At 39.9% G+C, this 22,759-nt stretch overlaps 2 protein-coding genes across 7 annotated transcripts in view; both read left to right on the top strand.

The window, feature by feature from the left end:
- Window positions 1–22,672, top strand: part of LOC109424595 (uncharacterized) — a 54,809-nt gene extending 32,137 nt beyond the window's left edge. For all 5 annotated transcript variants that reach the window (XM_062844542.1, XM_029855100.2, XM_019699765.3 and 2 more), the window contains one exon: window positions 17,860–22,672. In XM_062844542.1, the coding sequence (XP_062700526.1) occupies window positions 17,867–22,672 (4,806 nt within the window). In that variant the 5' untranslated portion in view covers window positions 17,860–17,866. The remainder of the gene's footprint in view (window positions 1–17,859) is intronic.
- Window positions 1–22,759, top strand: part of LOC115256613 (uncharacterized) — a 289,353-nt gene that overhangs the window by 178,231 nt on the left and 88,363 nt on the right. The window lies entirely within an intron of this gene.

Genomic DNA, 22,759 nt, shown 5'->3' with positions numbered 1-22,759 from the left:
GAATTAAGAATTACTTTTATGATTCCGTCGTCGTCGGTCCCAAATGCTTTTAATTAGATTAATAAAACGATGCAAGCTAAAATCATAAGAAAATAAAATACGTGATATCAGAGCCCATTTCTATGATTTTGGGACCTATCCATCATCCTTTTTTCTATGAGCAAGCAGCACTTTTTAGTTGGCCTCTTGTTAGTGAAGATATGTAAAGTTCAAATATAAAAGAGAACAACAATGATCGAACTCACCGGATAATCATATTTAGCTGGTTTATTATTTTTGTCTTTGGCACCTACATCCAACATGCTAAGGATGCCCTCGAAACCACATCAATTGTTCACTAGTTCACATCACTTGCTGAGTCTCCGAACTCGTCGAACGATGGATAAACCGGAAAAATAGAGAGAATTACCGAAAATTAACGCGCGATTCTCACATTGCTTCACCCTCCGTACATAAACTCGGAACTACGACGGATGGCACAACGAAAACGCGAACTGGGCACTGTTTACTTTTTGCTCGTTTACTTTTTAGTCAATCAACTCCCAACAACCTGCCGAATCTTACGGGCACACTGTTTCGATGTTCCATTTCCTCATATATGCACATTTATTACTCTAACCAAATAAAAACTTTGCAAAAATAGCAGGTTCAACTTTTTCCACATGTCTGTGCTGGACGACCGCGCGATTTATATAATTGCATACGGCAGATAAGTGTAACGCTAGGAAGCGACCATGAATATAATTTATGAAAATGCTTGTTTCTATTCATATTTCTGGTCAACTCATTCATGGTATTATGAATTTTAATTATGATATTATGAGTTGGCAGACATCAAAAGAACATGATTTTTTATTCATGATTACGGGAATGGTTTTTTTTCCGTGTAGAGAAAGCCAGTCGGGATGATCCGCAAATTCAACATATTTTCCGAGCTCTAGATTCAGGAATGAGTGATGAATTACCTTTGGAGTACAGGATGATATTCCCGGAGCTGTGTCGACTGAATGATGTGCTTCTAAGAATTGATCGTATTGTAGTCCCTCAGAAACTACAAGGTCATGTTTTGAGTCTTGCCCATGAGGGCCATCCTGGAGCTCGAATCATGAAAGGACATCTTCGGGCGAACGTCTGGTGGCCAAAAATGGACCAGCACGTAGAGAGACATGTTAAAGCATGCCGTGGGTGTTCACTTGTATCGTCACCAAGTCCTCCAGAACCAATGATCAGAAAGGAGTTGCCATCACGTGCATGGGAGCAAATTGCGATTGATTTTCTAGGCCCTTTGCCAAATGGGGAAAATCTTCTAGTTTGTGTCGACTATTATAGCCGATTTGTAGAGGTTGTAGAGATGAACGACACATCGGCCAAAGCCACAATCGATGAATTAATGATTGTTTTTTCCCGTTTTGGAATACCGGAGAGCCTCAAGGCTGACAATGGTCCGCAATTTGTTTCTGATGATTTTCGTTTGTTTTGCGAGGAGTATGGCATTCGCCTAGTGCACTCAATTCCGTACTGGCCCCAAATGAATGGCGAGGTAGAGCGCCAGAATCGTTCAATTTTGAAACGATTAAGAATAGCACAAGAGTTGGGAAACGATTGGAGGACGGAGTTGAGGAAGTACTTGCTTATGTACCACGCAGCCAACCATTCAACTACAGGCAAACCCCCATCGGAGCTCATGTTTGGTCGGCGCATACGGACTAAACTACCAAGCATACTTGTTGCTTCAGAGGATTTCGAGGTCGTGAGAGAACGAGACGCTTTGGAGAAAGAAAAGAAAAACTGTTGTCAAGATATCTCTATTTGCCGCTGTCAAGCCGTTGGAAAGCGAGGAGAAGGATAAACATTGTTTTGAGCCTATTCAGCTAATTTTTTAACCACTATCCATCAAAATTTCCATCGTGAATGGAAAATAATAAACTTTTAACACGAGAACAAAATTGGAATAATGGTGGATTGATCATGTTTACCATTTCCGAACAGCGTCGCGACGGCGTGTTTGACAACCGCGCTGATGTCGCAAATTAATCGATTATCCCAACTAATCGATTAATCGTTCGACTAATCGATTAAATTTTAATCGAGTAGCGCCTTACACGATTATTCCGATAATCGATTATTTGTTTCGATTATTTCATCGATTATTTAAAAAAACGTGGTACAGAGAAACAGTCGTCATACTCTGCTCGCTTTCCATCGATCATCTTTTCAACACTAGTTTGTGTTATGGGATAAAAAAGGGGACTCTAGAAGTGCCATAGTGAAGGAATTTTTGAAACGGAGCTTCACAGTTTATGACCAACGTTTGCATGGGAAACTTGGGGTGTACAATTGATATGTTGATTATAACGTGCATATATTTAGGCGCTTTCGAATGCTCACAGCTTTTTAAAATAACATTTGTAGGGTTTTCTTACAAATCTCAATGTTGTCTGGATCAAGCAGAGCCAAAGTTTTGATTATGTTTTTTTTCCAATGCATTGCCACTTGTTCTCGGTAAATCAATCATAATAGAATCTAAATCTGGTTTTGAACCTCTTAACAAAGCGTAGTTTTACGAAATGGAATCAATTCTTTAAATTGGAACAGGATTCCACCAATAAACGCCTAAACGTATGTAATTCCATTGCAGAAACATGTCCCGTAAACAATCTGCTCTACAGCAGCGTTCTGACTATTTTTTCAATAAATGGTCACTTATTTTCGGTACATCGATCATAGTAGATTCCAAATCTGGCCTTGAATCTCTTAATGGAGCGTGTTTTTATGAATTGGAATCATTTTTTGTAAATTAAGACAGAAATCTCCATACACCGATAAACGCCTTAAAGTAAGCAATGTCCATATAATTTCAAATAGATAGAAAAATGTTAAAAATTTGTATAAAAAACTTCGAAAACAACTTAAATAAAGGAAACTTATTATGCGTAGTATATAATCATATGTTAATGTACCGTTAAAATATATATTTTTCATAAATACCGTAATCCGGGGTAACATTGACCAAAATTTACGATCTTTCTTTAGTAGTTCTCTTGTAGAAGCAAACGTTACAGGTTTTATACCTTTAAAACAAGTACTGGCACTCTTGGTTTGTGTTAGACTACTTTAAAAAGTGTGTTCAAACTTTAACAAATTTTTAAACAAGCTTTTTAATCAAATTTTTGATTTTGTTGATATGGGGTAACATTGATCATGTCAGTAAACAATGTTCGTTTGTGTTGAAAACACCATTAATAACTAAATTCGGGGTCCCTGATTTCAAATATGTTGTCCAAATTCTTACAGCTTACCTACTTTTTAAGTTATTTTAGGATTAAAATCCCATAAACCAAGAATAACGCCTAAAGGTAGGCAATTACTTAGGAAGGCTAATCTTAATAAATCGTCTATTTAAGAAAAGGAGCACTTTCATAAAAGTTTTGTTGATTAAATTTAACTCTGACATGTCATGTTTAGTTAATACAATGATTTCGAATTTCAAATGTATCTAGAATTCATGACAGAACATTAATGCTTCAGAATGTATCTCAATGCGTTGTGAAACACAATTGAGAAAAAATCGATTTATTTCTATGTTCATTGAGTCGATTTCCATGAGTTTCATATCATTTGGTAGCTAAACAGTAACAGATTAAGGAAAACCATTGATGAGCAAAAACAGTTTCAATAAAAATTGTTTGTTGGATCATTTCATTAGGTGGGCTAAGCCGATCAAAGTTACCCCACTGATCAATGATACCCCGTTTTACGGTACCGTGATTTCGGGTGAAATTGATCACTTTTTGCAGTTTTTGGTGAATAATTTTTGAACACTTATCGATATGATTAAATTCAATGCTATAAAACAAGTACGACCATGGTTTTCATCAGTCAAAGAGGTTGAAAATTCTACTGCAAATCATTTTATTACAAAAAATATCATTTGAAATAAAAAATCAAAAATTTTACTTTCGGGGTGAAATTGATCAGTCAGTGAAATGTTGTTTTAAGTGCTGAAAATATTTTTTCCACCTAAATTAACCATTCCGGAATGCGAAAAGCTATGCAAAAGTTTTACAACTTTACTAAATTTTTATTTATTTAAGTTTGAAGTTAAATAAATCTTAAGAAAACGCCTAAAAGTATGCAATTTTCATCCTAAATATGTTATAACTTCCAGAAAAGTACAATTTTCTGCATAAATTTCAATATTTATAGAACTTTTGATGACGAAATCGGGTTTAGCGAATACTTGGCAGCTACAAATAAAAATTCAAATATTCATTACATGTGCGATACAGCTACGGTAACGAAAGTTTGAAAGTGTCTTTGAAGTTCGCCTCACATGCAGTTTCGGAAAATATTGAATTTTATACAGAAATATGTGTCTAATTGGCTGTAAAACATGTCAACTCATCATTCAATAGCCCTTGAGCCAGATGGTGGACATTTTTTACAAATTGTTTTAAGTTTAAAGCGTTATTTTCAACAACAAAAAATGGCCCTTACGTTGATCAATTTCACCCCACTGATCAATTTCACCCGAAATCACGGTACCGTAATAAGCTTTAACATCGAATTGCCAAGTTTTCGCATTTTATTTGGTTTTTTTTTTCAGTTGTTTTGAACTGTTCCATTCTATACAAAACGAGATTCAGGTAAATTTCATGAATTATAGAAAACGAAAGTGTAATAAATATTTTGGGTTGTGTTGGGGAAAGAAGGACCGCCTTGAGGGTGGGTAGGACGGACAGTGTTGGATTTAGTTTGATAGTACCATGAGAACCACACTATACCCACACATTATTCACAAATTGAAATCTAAGGAGTACAAAAATGATTGGAGAAGCCGTGTGAAGCACATCGTATTGATTTTTTGTATAATAATTCATTATATTGGAATTTTCACAAAATTTTAACAACAGCTTGAAATTAAATACCAGAGCATTGCATACTGTTAGGCGTTTATCAGAGTACGGAGGTTTTTGTTCTGTTCCAATTTACAAAATTGAATTTAATTTGTAAGAAAACATGTTTCGTTAAGAGATTCAAATCCAAATTTGGATTCTACTATGATTGATCTACTGAAAACAAACGGCAATAACCATCATTTAACACAATTAATGGCTTATTAGCTAATTTTCCAAACGTGTCCGTCTTACCCACTCTACCGGTCCGTTTCAACCACACAGTTGAAAAACAGAACTTAGGAGATCACTTTTTAATTATCCTAAAAGTCACGGAAAATCAAATTTAATTGCAAAATCGGTTTGCGCCCTGTAAAGTACCTTAGTTTAAGTAAATTTTATGGGAATAAAATTTAATTTACCGCATTGTTAAACTGTCAAAATTGAGTGTTTCCTAAGCATAAAAAATAAGCTATAAAAATACAAATAAAACAGCAGATTACTGCAGTCTACACGTTGCGAAACAATATCATTCACAAATGTTACCATAGCATATTCATGTTGTTCCTTAAAGTTTGTTGATTATCATACAACGCGATGCATAAAAAGGTAGTGGAAAAGTTGTCCATCTCAGTTTACGTAGAGCAAATAGCAAGAATTTCTTTTGCACCGATTCTTTGCGTTCTTCATCAGTTTTCATAAATGGGGACCAAACAATACTACAATATTCAAGAATCGATCTCACATAAGAAATGTATAATGTTTTGATAGTGTATGGATCGTGAAAGTTGATACCGTAATCTTGATACCGTAATTGGCATCAGTGCCAATTTAAATATTGCCATTATAATTTCTGTAAAACCAGTACCCACTGGATCTCAATGGAACCATGTAAAAGAATTTTGGTCAACAAATTTAAACTTCAAATATCAAAAAATTGGATATGCCACCACTTTGGGGCGAAATTGATCAGTGTACAATTAAGCATCGGTTGGAAAGGAAAATATCCTTCTCCGCTTAATTTTGCTCTTCTTAACCCGAATAACGCGTTTAATATCTTACATCTAGTGAATTTAATGCTTAAATGCAAAATTAAATGTTGATATTTCCTCTTAAACGCCTAAAGGTAGGCAATTTCATTTGCAATAAGTGATTTCTATCACAATAATTGACCATTTCATCATAAAAAGAACTTAATTTTAATTATTTCATGCTCTGATTAGCTACAAAACTTCCCAGCCAAGGCTCCACAAAAATGTTAAAACATTGAATTTACGGGAAGTCCTAGTAGCAACCGATTGTTTAGTAGCAATGATTTCAGCTAAATGAGAAATACATTGCAAATTCCTAAAAAAAATTAAGGCAAAACATTTTTTTTTTTTCTAAAAATCAAAAGTCTACACTCATCTCTAGACTTCTACGAACCAGATGACGTAAAAAGTTCAACATCATTACGACGCTTAAGAGTTCCTAATATGGAATTACAATGTAGTACCCGAATGATCAATTTCACCCCGGTGATCAATTAGACCCCGGTTTACGGTAACACGATTTTTTAAGAAACTAGCTGTCCCGGCAAACTTTGTCTTGCCGCCTTGTGGTTGTTTGACAACTGTTGAACTCAAAATAGCACCGCACTCTAGATTGGTTTCATTTTCGATCGTGTTGATTTCCTTCCCAGCTTATGAAAAATCAATACTTTATCAATTTTCTTACTTTTCCAGTTGATTTTCCTAACTTTTTCGGCATATAAACACAGCCAACATGAATACGAATCGAACCGTGCAAGAGCCACGCTTATTGGTTCAGCCGTTCGTAAAAGTTTTGTTGCCTCAAAGGGACTTTAAACTCATTTTTATATATATAGATATAGATTACCTACATTTAGGCGTTTGTGGGTCATTCTGTAACTTACTAAACTTTAGTTTATGTTTAACATACAAAATTCACTAGGCCTATAGGAATTTTAAAACCTTATTCAGAGTCAGCATCATTTAATTTAGTTTGGTCAATAATTTTCCAATGTTATGTCATCGGTTGATCAACTTCACCCCGGATTAAAAGTACCTACTGTGGGACAATGCAACCCAAGGCTACGCAGCGGACAATCCCGACGGAACGGAACAAAACGACCGGAGAAAACCTTCGAGACTCGCGTCACCGTGGAAGAGAATAATGGGAACGTACTTTTACAACGTGTGCTTTATTCGATAGCTTAACTTGGAATGAATACAATGGATACAGTTTTGCTTTTCTTCGCGCGTCTCGTCGACGCCGTTAAACGACGACCACCGTCATCGACGTTGTCTCTTCTGTGCAGTGTTGCCATAAAGAATATATCGTTGATCATTATCCGCCAATACTCCTCCTCGATATCTTCTCTCTTCACCGTCCTAGTCAGCAACCTCCAATCTAACAGCTTCCGAGAATACCTTCAACTTTACGCTGCCCAAGGGCTTGGTCAGCATATCAGCCTTCATTTCCTCAGAACTACAATACTGAAGCACGATGACACCTTTCTCTGCAAGATCCTTCGCAAAATGCATACGGGTATCTATATGCTTCGATCGACGCGACAGATGGTCAAGTTGTACGAAGTCGATGCAACTTCTGTTGTCTTCATAAACAGTTGTTGGCCCTGGTTGATGCTCCTGGAAATCGTCCAGCAATCGTCGAAGCCAAAGTAACTCCTTACACGCCTCCGACAATGCTGCGTATTCCGCCTCCATGCTTGAGAGAGCCACGCTCGTTTGTTTGCGGCTTACCCAACACACAGTAGCGCCTTCTACCTGGAACAAATACCCGGTTGTCGACTTCCTGTCAGCAGTGTCACCACTCCAATCTGAATCACAATATCCATGTAGCGTTACCGGTTTCTGTCTGTCACTTGTTAGCTTCAACTTGTAGTGACTAGTCATCTTCAGGTATCGGACAACCCTCTTAAGTTCGCTCCAGTCAACTTCAGTTGGTTCAATAGTCTGCCTACTCAGGATCGTGACGCTTGCTGTTATATCCGGACGAGTGTTGAGTCCTATATACAGAAGCGCTCCAACAAGGCTCCGGTAGCGCTGGTTATTCGGCAGCTTGTTGCTTCCCTCGCGACTTTTATAGTATCCTACGTCGAGCGGATGCTTCGAGCCTTTGGAGTGCTCCAAACCGAATTGTGCTGCTACCTTCCTAATATACGCTTGCTGGTCCAGACAGAAGAATCCATCCTTGTCTCTGGTGATTCGCATTCCCAGAAAATGGTTTATCTCTCCCAACGAAGTCAGCTCGATGTTCTTCTTGAGAAACTCTTCCAGTCTTGTTATCTCCCTCGCGTCCGTGCTTGCGACAACCATATCGTCCACGTAGATGATGAGGTATGTTCTAACTCCCTTCGCTGTCACCATGGTGTACAAACACGGATCAGTTTTCGACTGAGAGAAGCCGTACTCAACAAGTAATCCGTGAATGGTCTCATTCCAAACGCGTGCGCTCTGCTTTAATCCGTACAAGCTCCGCTCCAACTTACATACCTTCTTCTCGTTGCCTCGCTTCACGAACCCTGGCGGTTGCTGCATGAAAATTTCTTCTGTCAGCTTTCCATGCAGGTACGCACATTTCACGTCCAGGTGCCGTACCGCCATTTGCTTGTGACCTGCTACCGCTAACATAACTCGCAACGTTGTTTGACTCGCCACCGGGGAGAACACTTCACTATAGTCGACGCCGTACTGTTGTGTAAACCCCTGCGCGACTAGGCGCGCCTTGAAGCGGGTAACGTTTCCTTCGTTGTCCTCTTTTCGGTGGTAAACCCACTTGCAACCGATTGATCTGCGCCCGGCTGGTAGGTCTACTAGCTTCCAGGTCTTATTCTTGGTCAACGACTCGAACTCTTCACGCATCGCACTGATCCACAAGTCCTTTTCAGGTCCGGCGACAGCCTCGCCGTAATTCGTTGGTTCTGCTTCCACAGCCATAGCAATATCCACAACGTAATCGTTGAACCGCGACGGCATGGTTCCTCGGGTAGAGCGTTTCCCGGCAGCACTGCTTCCACTTGTAGCCTGCTCACGCCCTGCATCGTCATCGTCTTCTTCGCAGCTGTGAAGCTCTTCTTCCGATTCGTCCTGCTCCTCCTGAATAGACCGCTGATCCTTGTCCTGCTCCTCCTGAGGCTCGCTTCCTACGGTCGTCAAACCAGGCCAGTCCAAATCCGCAACGCTTGATTCGCTGGAGCCACTTTGCTCGTTTGACGAAGACCCATTCTTCTGCTCGATGAAAACGACATCCCTGCTGATTGTTATGCTGTCATCCTCCGGGTCCAAGAACCGATAGGCTTTTCGATCCTCACAGTAGCCTACGAATGTCAGCTTCCGGCCCTTCGCATCGAACTTTACACGCTTCACCTGGGGAACGTGTACGTACGCCACTGACCCAAATACACGAAGGTGCTTCAGATTCGGTTTCACACCGAACCACTTTTCGAATGGTGTTTGATCCACGGAACGAGACGGCAGACGGTTTTGCAAATATGCTGCCGTCATCACTGCTTCTCCCCAGTATTTCTTCGGCAAACCGGCGTCCAGCAGCATACACGACGCCATCTCCTGCAAAGTCCGATTCTTGCGCTCGGAGACCCCGTTTTGCTGCGGGGAATACGGGGCGGTTACCTGCGACTGAATACCCTCGAAATCGTAGAACTCCTTCAATTCCCGATTGACGAATTCGCCTCCCCCGTCTGACCGTATGACGCATGGTGGTCTTCCAAAACGAGTTTTAACATGGGCTACATACCTCTTTATACACCCCGCTACGTCAGACTTTTGCCGGAGTAAGAACACCACGCAGTAACGACTGAAATCGTTGGTCAGTGTCAAAATGTACCGACAACCCCCGGGTGTCACATTTGCCATCGGGCCGCACACGTCCGTGTGAACCAGGTCCACAACACGGCTCGACCTATGCGATGACTCCTTGGGAAAAGAATTACGTGGTAATTTACCTTGTAGGCACGGTTCGCAAACCTGCCGTATTCCGCAGTCCTGGATGTCGACGCCTTCCGAAAGTTCCTTGGCACGGTCCAGCATGGCAGGGTCTCGATGCCCCATCCGCCTGTGCCAGGTATGCTGGCAGTTCTTCAGGTGCTGCATCACTTTTCCCAGCTTCGCTTGCTCCGCTGTGTTCAACACGTAGAGGTTTCCGCTTGTCACGCCCGTGGCCACCACGGATCCTGTATCACTCACGATCTGGCACTCCGTCGCACTAAAGTTCACTCCGAACCCTTTCTGCGCAAGTTTGCGCACCGAGATTAGTCCACTGTTTAACGCGGGAATGTACAGCACTTCACTTATGGTAATGTCCTTTGCCTTACCGGCGCCGTCAACACAGCGCACTGTGCCTTCACCGATCCCGCACGCTTTCGTTACCGAACCGTCAGCCAATACAACTTCCGTCTTCACATTCCGATCAAGTTTCACGAAAAACGATTTCTCACTTGTCATGTGGGTGGAACACCCACTGTCAATGTACCAGCAGCCACGATTCTGATTCTCACCGACTGTGAAACACACCGGCGGATCCTTTTCGGCCGCTTGTTTAGCCCTCGATTCGCGCTTCGTGTTCTTCGGATCACTTTCACTCTTCTTATTCTGCTGCTGTTGTTGCTGCTTCAGCAGACGACACTGTGCCTTGAAGTGACCCGGCTTTTGGCAATGAAAACACACTTTGTTCTTCTTGTTATTTGCCTTCATCACTTTTTCGTTCGGTCCGCCGGACCGCTCGACTCTTCGTTGGAATTCGTCCAACAACTTTTGTTTCACGAAATCGATCGTTATATCGGCGTCTGGCCGACTTTCCAGCGCCGTCACTAAACCGTTATACGAGTCAGGCAAGCTTCTATGAATCATTGCGATTTTGAGCGATTCATCGATTGGCTGCCCCGCGCACGTAAGCCTGTCAAAAAGACTTTCCAGCTCTTGCAGGTGCTGGTCGAGATCACCCCCCTCACTCATGTTTAAACTACAGATTCGCTTGAGGAGCGACACACGCGAGGTCATGGTTGCCTTTTCGTGATAGGTTTTTAACGCATTCCACACTGCATCGGCCTCCGTGGCATTCTTCACGAGATTTAGCTGGTTATCTTCTACGTATAACACTATGGTTGCCACACACTTTTGGTCTGCTTTCCTCCAAGCCTCTGTCAACGGGGTTGGTTTCGCGTCCACTACCACAAACCACAAGTCCTCTCGCTTGAGAAGCATTTCCATCCGTGTTTTCCACGTCTGGTAGTTTTGGTTGTTTAGCCGTGAAAACAAAAATTTCTCAGCCATTTCGACTTCTCCCGAAACACTGTCACTGTTTTTGTTTCACACAACCACCCGCGCTGCGCCGTCTAGATTTCGACACCCCGTTCGTCACGCACACAACCGTAAGCAAAGCTCTTCTGCTACGCTGCGCTTTTCTGCGGTAGACTGTACGCCACCACGCCACTGACGAACCGAACCGAAACTGGGGTTCGCTCGCGTCGAAACGATCACGCCAACCGCACGCACACCGACTACGAAACAATCTGTTCGACACCGACGTCGTCGTCACCAGCCGAATGGCGGAAGCCGGAAATCTTCTGCTCGCTTCCAACTATCGAATTTCACTCAGATCTTCTTCCACTGTCCTCGGCACCATAACCTGTGGGACAATGCAACCCAAGGCTACGCAGCGGACAATCCCGACGGAACGGAACAAAACGACCGGAGAAAACCTTCGAGACTCGCGTCACCGTGGAAGAGAATAATGGGAACGTACTTTTACAACGTGTGCTTTATTCGATAGCTTAACTTGGAATGAATACAATGGATACAGTTTTGCTTTTCTTCGCGCGTCTCGTCGACGCCGTTAAACGACGACCACCGTCATCGACGTTGTCTCTTCTGTGCAGTGTTGCCATAAAGAATATATCGTTGATCATTATCCGCCAATACCTACTACTAAATCGCTTTATAAACCACAGCATGTTGGTTGCTTTAATGTAGCCAAAACGTAGCGGATCGCTGTACAAGCGATAAACCGTGCAAATGTTCAAGAAAATACTATAATAAAAATAATCGATTACCAGGAATAATCGATTAATTATAGCCGATTAATCGACATCGGTAATCGCCATGGCAAAACATAATCGATTACCAACTAATCGATTATTTGAAATTTTGCGACATCACTAGCTGTGTGCCGAGAGTGTGTAGGTGTGTGTTAGCTAGCTTGAAAAATAGAACCGCTTCTATTCGCACCACTCAGATTGTTATCAATCGCTAAAAAACAAGGTTGCTCGACCATATGGTCGACATTCTATTTTCATATCACTGTCATTCGGTATTAGGATGACATCATTCGGTCGGTGCACCATACGGTTTTCGACCAAATGTTGTTAAGGGGCGTGATCGTATCGCCTCTCAGTCGATCTTGGGCGGGGGGTTTCGTTCAGTGTGATGCTTATGAAAAAAGTTATAGCTTTGGCATTGCTTGCCGAAACAGCATGATTTTGTTGCTATTGTTATTCCTTTACATGTTGAAACATAAACACATGCATGCGGTTCGTTGGTTATAACTATTTTCACAAGCATAGGATCGCTTTGCGGTCTTCAACAAAGTTTTCCAGAAATTCCTAGGCTATCATTTTACAGCATCGGTTGAAAAGTTGCAGACAAACTTTATCAACTTATGACAAAAAATGCAAAAAAGTATGTTTTCCCTTACAAAATCCTATACAAATTTCAATTGCAATACGCAAAGTGTAGACGCAACCGATCGTGCTCAAATTTTGCACAGATACTCAGGACCCGAAACGGTACCAAAAAAGCTTTGATCTGAGAAAACGGTTCCGATGACCCACGCTAATGATCATATATATACAACGGGCTGGACACGTGTTAGCATCCCGAATAAAAAATACAATAGAAAAACATAAGATTCTAATGTAACAGAACCATTGAAAACAATGCTTTCACAACAGAATTCAATGTTAAAATAACTATAGAAAAACAATTGAATCAAATGTTTCTAACAATATAATCAAATGTGAATGAGCATTTCAAATTGAATTGTATAGGTTGTTAAGTATCGTAACAATACAAAAAACCAAGACTTTTTTCCATATAACTTTTCTCGCAAAACAGAAAATTCTAATGTTAATGAAATGTTGTTAATGGCCATACGTGGAATGAAATATACCGTAGAGTTTTTGAAATTTGTAATGTTTTAAACAGCTAAATATGCCAAGAACATTCTGTTTTGAACTATGAGTTTGTATTGAATACAATGGTTTAGGAATGGTTTTCTATAGTGATACAAAAGATTCTTATGTTTTCGAATTGTTGAAAACAGCGAAATGTATGGTAAACGTATTGTTTTGACCAGTAACTTTATTACTGGTTCCACATTTGATTCAATTGTTTGGGAATTGTTTTTTTAATGTGAAACAGAACAAACTGTTTATACATTGAATTCAATGGTTTGAGTATTGTTTTCTATTGTGATACAGAAGATACTTATGTTTTCGAATTGTTTCAAACAGGGAAATGCACGGTAAACGTATTGTTTTGAGTAATAATTTTATTGCTGGTTCCACACTTGATTCAATGGTTTGGAAATTGTTTTCTACTGTGATACAGAAGATTCTTATGTTTTTAATTGTTCTTAACAGTGAAATGTACGGTAAACGTATCGCTTAGAGCAGTGACTTTGATATTAGAACTACGTTAGATTTAATGAATTAACTACATCGGCTGTTTTCCTACTCTCCACATCGACCAATGTGGCGCTAGCTTCTATGCACGAAAAATCGCCAAAAGTAAATCGCAAAAATATTGTATGGCGAATAGCATCTAAAGGCAATTCTATCGAAGTGGAATACATTATTCGAAAAAATATTTGGTAGTGGTTGTGCACAATGGTGACTACTATTAAGCCTACCAAATATTTTTTCGGGAAAAGCTTTGTATTTCAAGTAATTCAAGTTTAGATGCATTTCGCCATACAAAATTAAATTGATTTACTCCTGCTGATCAACTGTGGGTGCGCGCAAAGCGGGTAGTCCATTGTATAGGTTGTTAAGTATCGTAACAATGCAAGGAAAAAGACTTTTTTCCATATACACTACCCGTCATAAGTACGGACTCACAAAAAGTATTGCAACAATATTGCATCACCCTGACTCATCTCGATATCAGGCCAAACATGTCTAAAGGTCCAATCTGCAGAAGAGAGGCTCTCTTTGATTTCCCTCTCTTTCGTTAATACCTCAGCTGTTTATTTGTATTATGATTGTCTCCTTGCATTGAACGATGTTCAAAACAATCGTCTTTTGATTTGTACTGCAAAAATAGTTGAAAAGTGTACCATTACATAACAATAATTGAAAGAGAAATTGACCAAAGAGAGCCTCTCAAATGCAGATAGGACCTATTGAAATGTTTGGCCTGATATCTCTAAAACCAGAACACCTACAAGAATACCGCCTTCAGAAAAGTTGTTGCTTTTGGGCTTCTGAACAACTTACCTGAAGACAGCATCTTTGTAAGTCCTCAGGTTTTGGAGATATCGAGGTGAGTCAAGGTGATGCAATATTGTTGCAATACTTTTAGTGAGTCCGTACTTATGACGGGTAGTGTAACTTCGCAAAACAGAAAATTTTAATGTTAATGAAATGTTCTTAATGGCCATACGTGGAATGAAATATACCGTAGATTTTGATGTATTTGTAATGTTTTGAACAGCTAAATATGCCAAGAACATTCTGTATTGAACTGTGAGTTTATATTGAATTCAATGGTTTAGGAATGGTTTTCTGTTGTGAAACAGAAGATTCTCATGTTTTCGAATTGTTGAAAACAGTGAAATGTATGGTAAACGTATTGTTTTGACCAGTGACTTTATTACTGGTTCCATATTTGATTCAATTGTTTGGGAATTGTTTTTTTAATGTGAAGCAGAACAAACTGTTTGTACATTGAATTCAATGGTTTGAGTATTGTTTTCTATTGTGATACAGAAGATACTTATGTTTTCGAATTGTTTCAAACAGGGAAATGCACGGTAAACGTATTGTTTTGAGTAGTAATTTTATTGCTGGTTCCACATTTGATTCAATGGTTTGGAAACTGTTTTCTACTGTGATACAGAAGATTCTTATGTTTTTAATTGTTCTTAACAGTGAAATGTACGGTAAACGTATTGCTTAGAGCAGTGACTTTAATATTAGAACCACAGAGAACAGACGTCCAAGCTCATGTAGTGCAGTTGTGTAAAGCATTGCAACGGTTGTTTTGAAATAACTGGGAATGTGGCCATTACGCGGCGCTGTCAAATTTCGAATCGTGGTACAAATTTGCCGTTGTTTTACTTTTTGGCGCTAGTGTCACCAAGTGTGCACCCTAGTATAGTTCCACCAAGAGAATGTGTTAGTTTTACTTGGAAAACATTAATTGAATTCTTGTTCAACTTGTTTCTTATTGAAAATAATGAAACTAATTATCAATGGGTTGCTCAAATTTTGTTGCTGGATAAGTGAAATAATCATAAACATCTTGTTTTTCAAGCACATATAGCTCAGAATCTGAGTAGGAAACTTTAAAGGGAGTTAGTGAAATATTTCTTCAGAAAGCGCCATCATGGTGTCGAAACTAGTTTTTGAGTGGGAAAGTCACCGTCAATGTCGCTACTGAGCTTGTTTTTTCTTTACACAAGATTTTCAAGCAATTTTGTTCGAGCATGTTCGTCTGTTCTCTGTGTTAGAACTACGTTAGATTAATTGTTTTGGAATTGTTTTCTATTGTGATACAGAACATACTGTGTTGCACTATTTTTACGTTAAATCCAATGGTTTGGAAATTGTTTTCTATAGACCATTGTGTGTGTGTGATCCAACTAACCCCCACTGTCCGGCAGTGGTATTATGGAAGAAAATTTTCTGCAATATCATTTTGATACTATTGCAAAAAGCTTTATTCCGGGAGTTAGAAGGTGATAGCTCTATTGCAGATTCAGAGACCCATTTCAGAATGGCTGGAGAGACACGTCCATTCAGAAGTCACTTTCACCACAGAGAACAGACGTCCAAGCTCATGTAGTGCTATTGTGTAAAGCAATGCAACGGTTGTTTTGAAATGACTGGGAATGTGGCCATTACGCGGCGCTGTCAAATTTCGAATCGGGGTACAAATTTGCCGTTGTTTTACTTTTTGGCGCTAGTGTCACCAAGTGTGCACCTTAGTATAGTTCCACCAAGAGAATGTGTTGATTTTACTTGGAAAACAATAATTGAATTCTTGTTCAACTTGTTTCTTATTGAAAATAATGAAACTAATTATCAATGGGTTGCTCAAATTTTGTTGCTGGATTAGTGAAATAATCATAAACATCTTGTTATTTAGGCAAATATAGCTCAGAATCTGAGTAGGAAAATTTAAAGGTGCGCTAGTGAAATATTTCTTCAGAAAGCGCCATCATGGTGTCGAAACAAGTTTTTGTGTGGGAAAGTCACCGTCGATGTCGCTACTGAGCTGGTTTTTTCTTTACACAAGATTTTCAAGCAATTTTGTTCGAGCATGTTCGTCTGTTCTCTGTGCTTTCACTTACAATAAGCCCCGCATGTGTACATTACCGTTGTTTTCTATAGACCATTCCCGTGAAATTTTTTTATGTGCTCTACGGCTTCCTGATAATTTATTGAGCAAACTTTTCCAAGGAATCCATGTGTTTTGAAGCCATCAACTACAGTAGACGTTCGCTCGGTGCAAACGGTTTAACTGCAATGCTTTTTAACTGCAAGTCCGCTAAGTGCAACAATTTTGCAGTTATCGCACCACTATCTGTCAAAAACGAAACGTCAACAGAGTTGCGATGTTTTTCGGATGCACTACAGCTGCATTGCGATGTTTTTGAGTGCATTCTGGCTGCGTCCAACAGCATTTGACAACTGTTTGACGGCTGTCAGTCGTTGCAGTTAGCGAATTTCATTCGGTAACTGAAACGTAAACATGTTGCACTTATCGAACGTCTACTGTATTGAAAAACAGTGAAAAACGCTACGCTTTCACCTTCTGGAATATTCGTAGCACGGTTCTGTAGCTCCTCGACGAAGGACCTTTTCACCGTAGCGTCTTCCAGTCGGCGTGTGTTGAACCGGCGCCCGATTTTCTCCTCCTGTGGATGAATCCTAGCAATGCGCAGTCTGATCTCGCCGATTAGGAGATGATAGTCGGACGCAATGCCGGCGCTACGTTTGTTCCGCACGTCAAGAAGGCTCCGTCGCCATTTTCGGCTGATGCAGATGTCTTCTTCTTCTTCTTTATGGATCTACGTCCCCACTGGGTTCTTTAAGCACTTCCACAGTTATTGATTGAAGACTGTCTTTGCCTGCCATTGCATGAATTTGTATATTGTGAGGCAAGTACAATAATAGAACTATGCCCAGGGAGTCGAGAAAATGTTCCTGACCGGAACGGGAAACGAACTCGCCATCTCCGGTTTGGCGATCCAAAGCCTTAACCACTAACTGGAGACCCCAGATATGGTCGATTTGATTTTCCGTGACGCCATCACGGGAAACCCATGTCACTTTGTGCGCTGGTCGATGAGGAAAGAGCGATTCCCCAATCACCATATCATTGTTGCCACAAAACTCTCTCCGTTTTCGCCAATTTCCCGCGACCATGGCGTCCTATGACGGGCTCATAGTCCGAGTTGTCGGAACCAACCTTCGCGTTGAAGTCGCCCATGAGGATCTTGATATCACCTTTAACCGATGTCGCTTAAATTATTTTCGATCATCACTTCAAACCGATGTTATTCACAAACAATGAAAAACAAAAAAAAACATAATCATAACAAGTGTTTGACAGCTGGACGCAATTTTGTTAGTTATAAATTAGTTCCAAATGCAATTTGACTGCTAATTTCAGTGTAACTGTATTCTTTTTCATTGCAGATTCAAAATGATTCAGCAGGATATTATAGATCCGGAAACTACAAGACTTGTGACGTACGAAAGCAGCATCAAGTCTGGAACTCACGGCGAAGTGTACCAAAAGCAACTTGCTCAGATTCTCTTGCTAAGACTAACACGAGAAGCGAAGGATTTCCATTTGGCCTATGAACTGACATCCGCGCATAAATTTGACGATGTTGTGCTGTACGATAAGACCGCTAAGCAATGGATTTTCATGCAGTTGAAACATGCCGACAGTAAAGAATCAAAGATAGATCTCAATGGCTTGCTTCCACAAACACATCAGGAGAAAGGAGATTTCAGTTTATACAAATATTTCTATTCGTACATGCTAATTCGGAAGAGGTTCAAGGGTAACGCTTCTTTTCTGATTTTCACCAATAAAAGACTGGATGCAAAGTTGCAAACCGCCAATGATTGCATCTCGATCAAGGATCGAGAAGTAGACGAATATCTTCGATTTACTACAGTAGGAGCAAACCACATCGAGCTTACACCGACCGAATCTACAATTCAGTCAATCATGGAGTACGCCAACAAAGACTTATATTCGCTGAAGGATGCTATCAAGCAACTTTTTACCGATGGAATCATAACAGAAGTAATACAAAACAACAAAGCCTTTTTGAATGACATTTTGGAGCAGTCGAGCAAATTTCTAATTGGATTCAAAGATACCTTCAACGACTCACTTATTTCCATTGCAAAAATATACAAAGTGCTTCAGCAAGAGCTGCACAATTTTAAACCCGTTTATAAACCAAAAGAACTCGTTATTGAAGAAGCAGAAAATGAATCTCCGAGATGCCTGACTGTGGAAGATCAGGATTTCGACCACCTGGTTGACGCCATCAGAGGTCTTTTCCGCACCGGTATTGCATCAGATTATTTGAAAAAGTACGAAAATTTTCTGGCTTTGATCCTTACAACGACTACAAAAGGCCAGCTAGCAATCAAAGACACATTCAATAAGGATATAGTATGTAAAGCTGAATTGTACAGAATGTTGAAGGCTGAAATGAGTGACCTGAATAAGGAGGTTTCCACAAAACAGATGCTCTTCGATCGAAGCGGTTCACGGAGGAAAACCCATTCAGTGTTCTATGCGGAGCCATCCGATGTGAGACAATTCTTTGTGCAACTTACATTATCAGCGCATCAGCCGGATAAGTTGGAACCCTTCATTGTTGAAGAGTTGCACTCGTGGATGAAAATGTGGCTGCGACCTGACGTTTTGGGTAAGATAAATGAAAACGATGATAAATGTGTGGTGAAAAGATTGGATGATCATTTTGAATCAAAGCTAAAACAAGAGCATAGTCATTTCAAACCATACTTGGATCAACATTTTGTCACGCAGTTTTGTAACGAGCTACAGTCGAGCATTGTAAAACAGTATCCGGAGTTGAGTGATACAAATCAGTTATATATAAATAGGATGCTAATTTTTGAAAAAAATGACATAGATACATCCGAATATTTGAACGATTCCAAATTTAACGGAAGCAAAACATCTGAGCAAGACCCCAATTCAGGATCATTGGTTTCACTCGATTATGATTCTTCGGAAACTCTTGATACGGTTGACAATATATCACTTCCAGACAGGACTCACGAGGAAATGACCGATATTCAGTTTGCAGAAAATCTGAAGTTGAGGTTTGCACATTATCAGTGTATAGTTTTGACAGCGGACCCTGGGATAGGTAAGACCGAACTTCTCCAATATGTTGCCCTTGAACATCAAAAATTGAAATCAGGTGCAGTTTTTTTGTTTTACTTGAACAGAATACAAGATTCTAAGGATATATTAGGAAGTGAATCATCATTGGATGTTCTGAAATCTTCGATATCTGAAGAGAATGTTAAACTCATACAAAGCGTCTTGAAAAATGAGTCTAATGATCATATTACAGTACTGTTTGACGGGTACGACGAAGTACATGAAAAAAATAGAAACAGAATTAATAATCTGTTTGTGCTTTTATTGAAAGTGAAACATGTTCAACTTGTTGTAAGTGTAAGAAATCATGAGAAGCAAACGCTGCAGAGTTTTTTCAAGAAGAACAAGTACAATGTTGGATATTTTTCTTTGGAACCGTTCAATAGTGAAAATATTATTGAGTATCTTGCACAATCTTGGAAAGCAAGCGTAAAAAGTGATCCTCATACCAAATTCAATTCATACTCCGAATTCTTGGTTGAGAAATTCTACAGCTTGTGCAGAGTTCCACTGATGGTTAAGATGATGGCTGAAATCTACAAACAACGTTTTGAACAATTCAAAGGAACTGCAATTATCGATAAGGAAAGTGAAATAAGTTATTTAGAAAGAGAGTTCCTAGAAGTTGAGCATATTTACGAAATTTTCATTGAAAAATGTTTGCTTGTAAAGATAGAGGATGCATGCAATGGGATTGGGAAGGTCGACACGAATAAACAAATTTTTGATGGATTTTATCTTGATCATCAACTGCTAGCAATAGAATTTCTTGATGTTGGTGAGCTTAAATTTATATTTAATAACCCAAAGTATATGAAAAAACGGGACTGCATCCAAAAATATCATCTGAATCAGTTTGAGAAATCCATTCTTGTAAAATTTGTTGGAGATCATGTATTTTTTTCACATCATTCCTACGCTGAGTATTTTGTCGCAAACCTTCTGTGGGACGATTTTGTGTACTTGAAAAGCATTATTAAAAAAGTTTTGTCTTTTTTTGCGGGAATAAGAAGGTTTTTCATTAAAATCATTGAAAAAAATATCAAACTGTTCGAATCAAGAATCGCACAAGAAACGTCGTTTGTTTCCAAAAATGTCGTTTTTTGGGCTTGTGAAAGTAATGCCGTAGAGTTGTTGAAGTTTGCGCTTTCGAAAACATTTCTGTTTAGGCCAAAGGAGGCCAAAATGCTGCACATTGCCATCAAAAACGGCTGTGACAAAACATGTTCATATTTGATTCAAGACTGTGGAGTACACCCCGATGTTAAGTATCATGGTGGTCTGGCTCCTTTACATTCGGCCATTATATACGGACATAGAAATTTAATGCTGCTACTGCTAGAAAAAGGAGCTGACATCAACATTCGAAACACAGAGGGATGGTCAGCTCTGCATTATGCAGTTCATCACAAACGAATAGCAATTGCTAAGTTTTTGATCGACGAAGGCATTGACGTGAACTCTATAAACAAAAACAAATGGAATGCTCTTCATATTTCCTGTAATAATGGAGATGCTGATATGACGAAGGTTTTAATACAGAGAGGTGCACAGCTTGATATACAAACGAACGAAGGAAGAAGTCCTCTTCATTTAGCTGCTGCTGGAGGGCACACAGAAGTTGTAATCATTTTAATTGGAAGTTTGATCAAAAAATTTCCTTTGAGCAGTATAATCGACAATGCGTTTCAGACCGCTGTTCGTTACGGTCATAATTCTGTGAAGGAAATGCTAATCAGAAAATATCCCATGCTTGTTGACGGTGCGAAAGCTGCAGATGAACCGCTAATCCACATTGCTGCCCAGGAAGGAGTGATTAAAAAAGTTAAAAAATTGATACAAGACGGCGCCAATGTCAATGCCTTTAACAAAACAAAGCTTACAGCTCTACACCTAAGTGCAGCTGCTGGTCATCGCCCTGTTGTTGAACTGTTGATCGATAAAGGTGCAAACGTAAATGCTGTTGAAATAAATGAATGGACACCGCTACACTTGGCATGTAAAAATGGCCACAAAGAGGTTGTTCAGGTTTTGATCAAACGTGGCGCAAACATTGAGGCACTTAATAACGATAACTGGACAGCTCTTCATCTTAGTGCTTTCAAAGGTCACTGTGCTGTTGTGGATTTACTGCTCAAGAAAGGTGCAAATGTGGATGCTGCTGGTGAGCATGATATGACGCCACTCTATTCGGCATGCGGGAATGGCCATAAAGATGTAGTGCAGGCTTTGATCAAAAAGGGTGCTAACGTTCACGCATTAAATCGCAAGAAGTTGACAGCTCTTCATAGGAGTGCTTCCGAAGGATACTACGATATCGTTGATTTACTTCTTGAAAACGGTGCAAACGTAAACGCTGCTCAAATTGATAAATGGACGCCTCTCCATTGGGCTTGTCAGAACGGTCACATCGAAGTAGTAGAGGCATTACTCAGAAAAGGGGCAAACATTAACTTGTTGACCTACAATAAATCGACAGCACTACATAAAAGTGCTGCGAGAGGTCACTCCGGTATTGTAGATTTACTACTTGATAATGGTGCCAATGTCAACGCTGTTGATATGGATAACTGGACATCACTTCATTTAGCTTGCCAGAATGGGCATAAAGAAGTTGTGGCGACGCTGATCAAAAAAAATGCCAACATTCACGAATTGAATAACAATAAATGGACAGCTCTTCATTTAAGTGCTTCCAGGGGTTGTTGCGACGTTGTTGATTTACTTCTTGAAAACGGTGCTGACGTCAACGCTGTTGAAATGGATAACTGGACGCCACTTCATTGCGCATGCCAGAATGGTTACAAGAATATAGTGATGACTTTGATTCGAAATGGCGCCAACATTGATGCAATGAATTACAACAAAATGACTGCTCTTCATAATAGTGCTTCAAAAGGTTATAGCGAAATTGTAAATTTACTACTTGATGAAAAAGCAATCGTTAACGCTGTTGATGTAGATCAATGGACAGCATTGCATTGGGCATGCCAGAATGGTCATAAAGAGGTTGTGGAGACATTGCTCAGCAGAGGAGCCAACATTCACGCAATGACGCGCAAAAAATAGACGCCACTTCATAAAAGTGCTCACAACGGTTACCAGGATATTGCAGAATTACTACTTGATAGAGGAGCAAACGTTAATGCTGTTGAA

Source organism: Aedes albopictus, chromosome 1, assembly GCF_035046485.1.
Source record: "Aedes albopictus strain Foshan chromosome 1, AalbF5, whole genome shotgun sequence".
NCBI lineage: Eukaryota > Metazoa > Arthropoda > Insecta > Diptera > Culicidae > Aedes > Aedes albopictus.
This window is presented reverse-complemented; position numbering and strand designations above follow the sequence as displayed.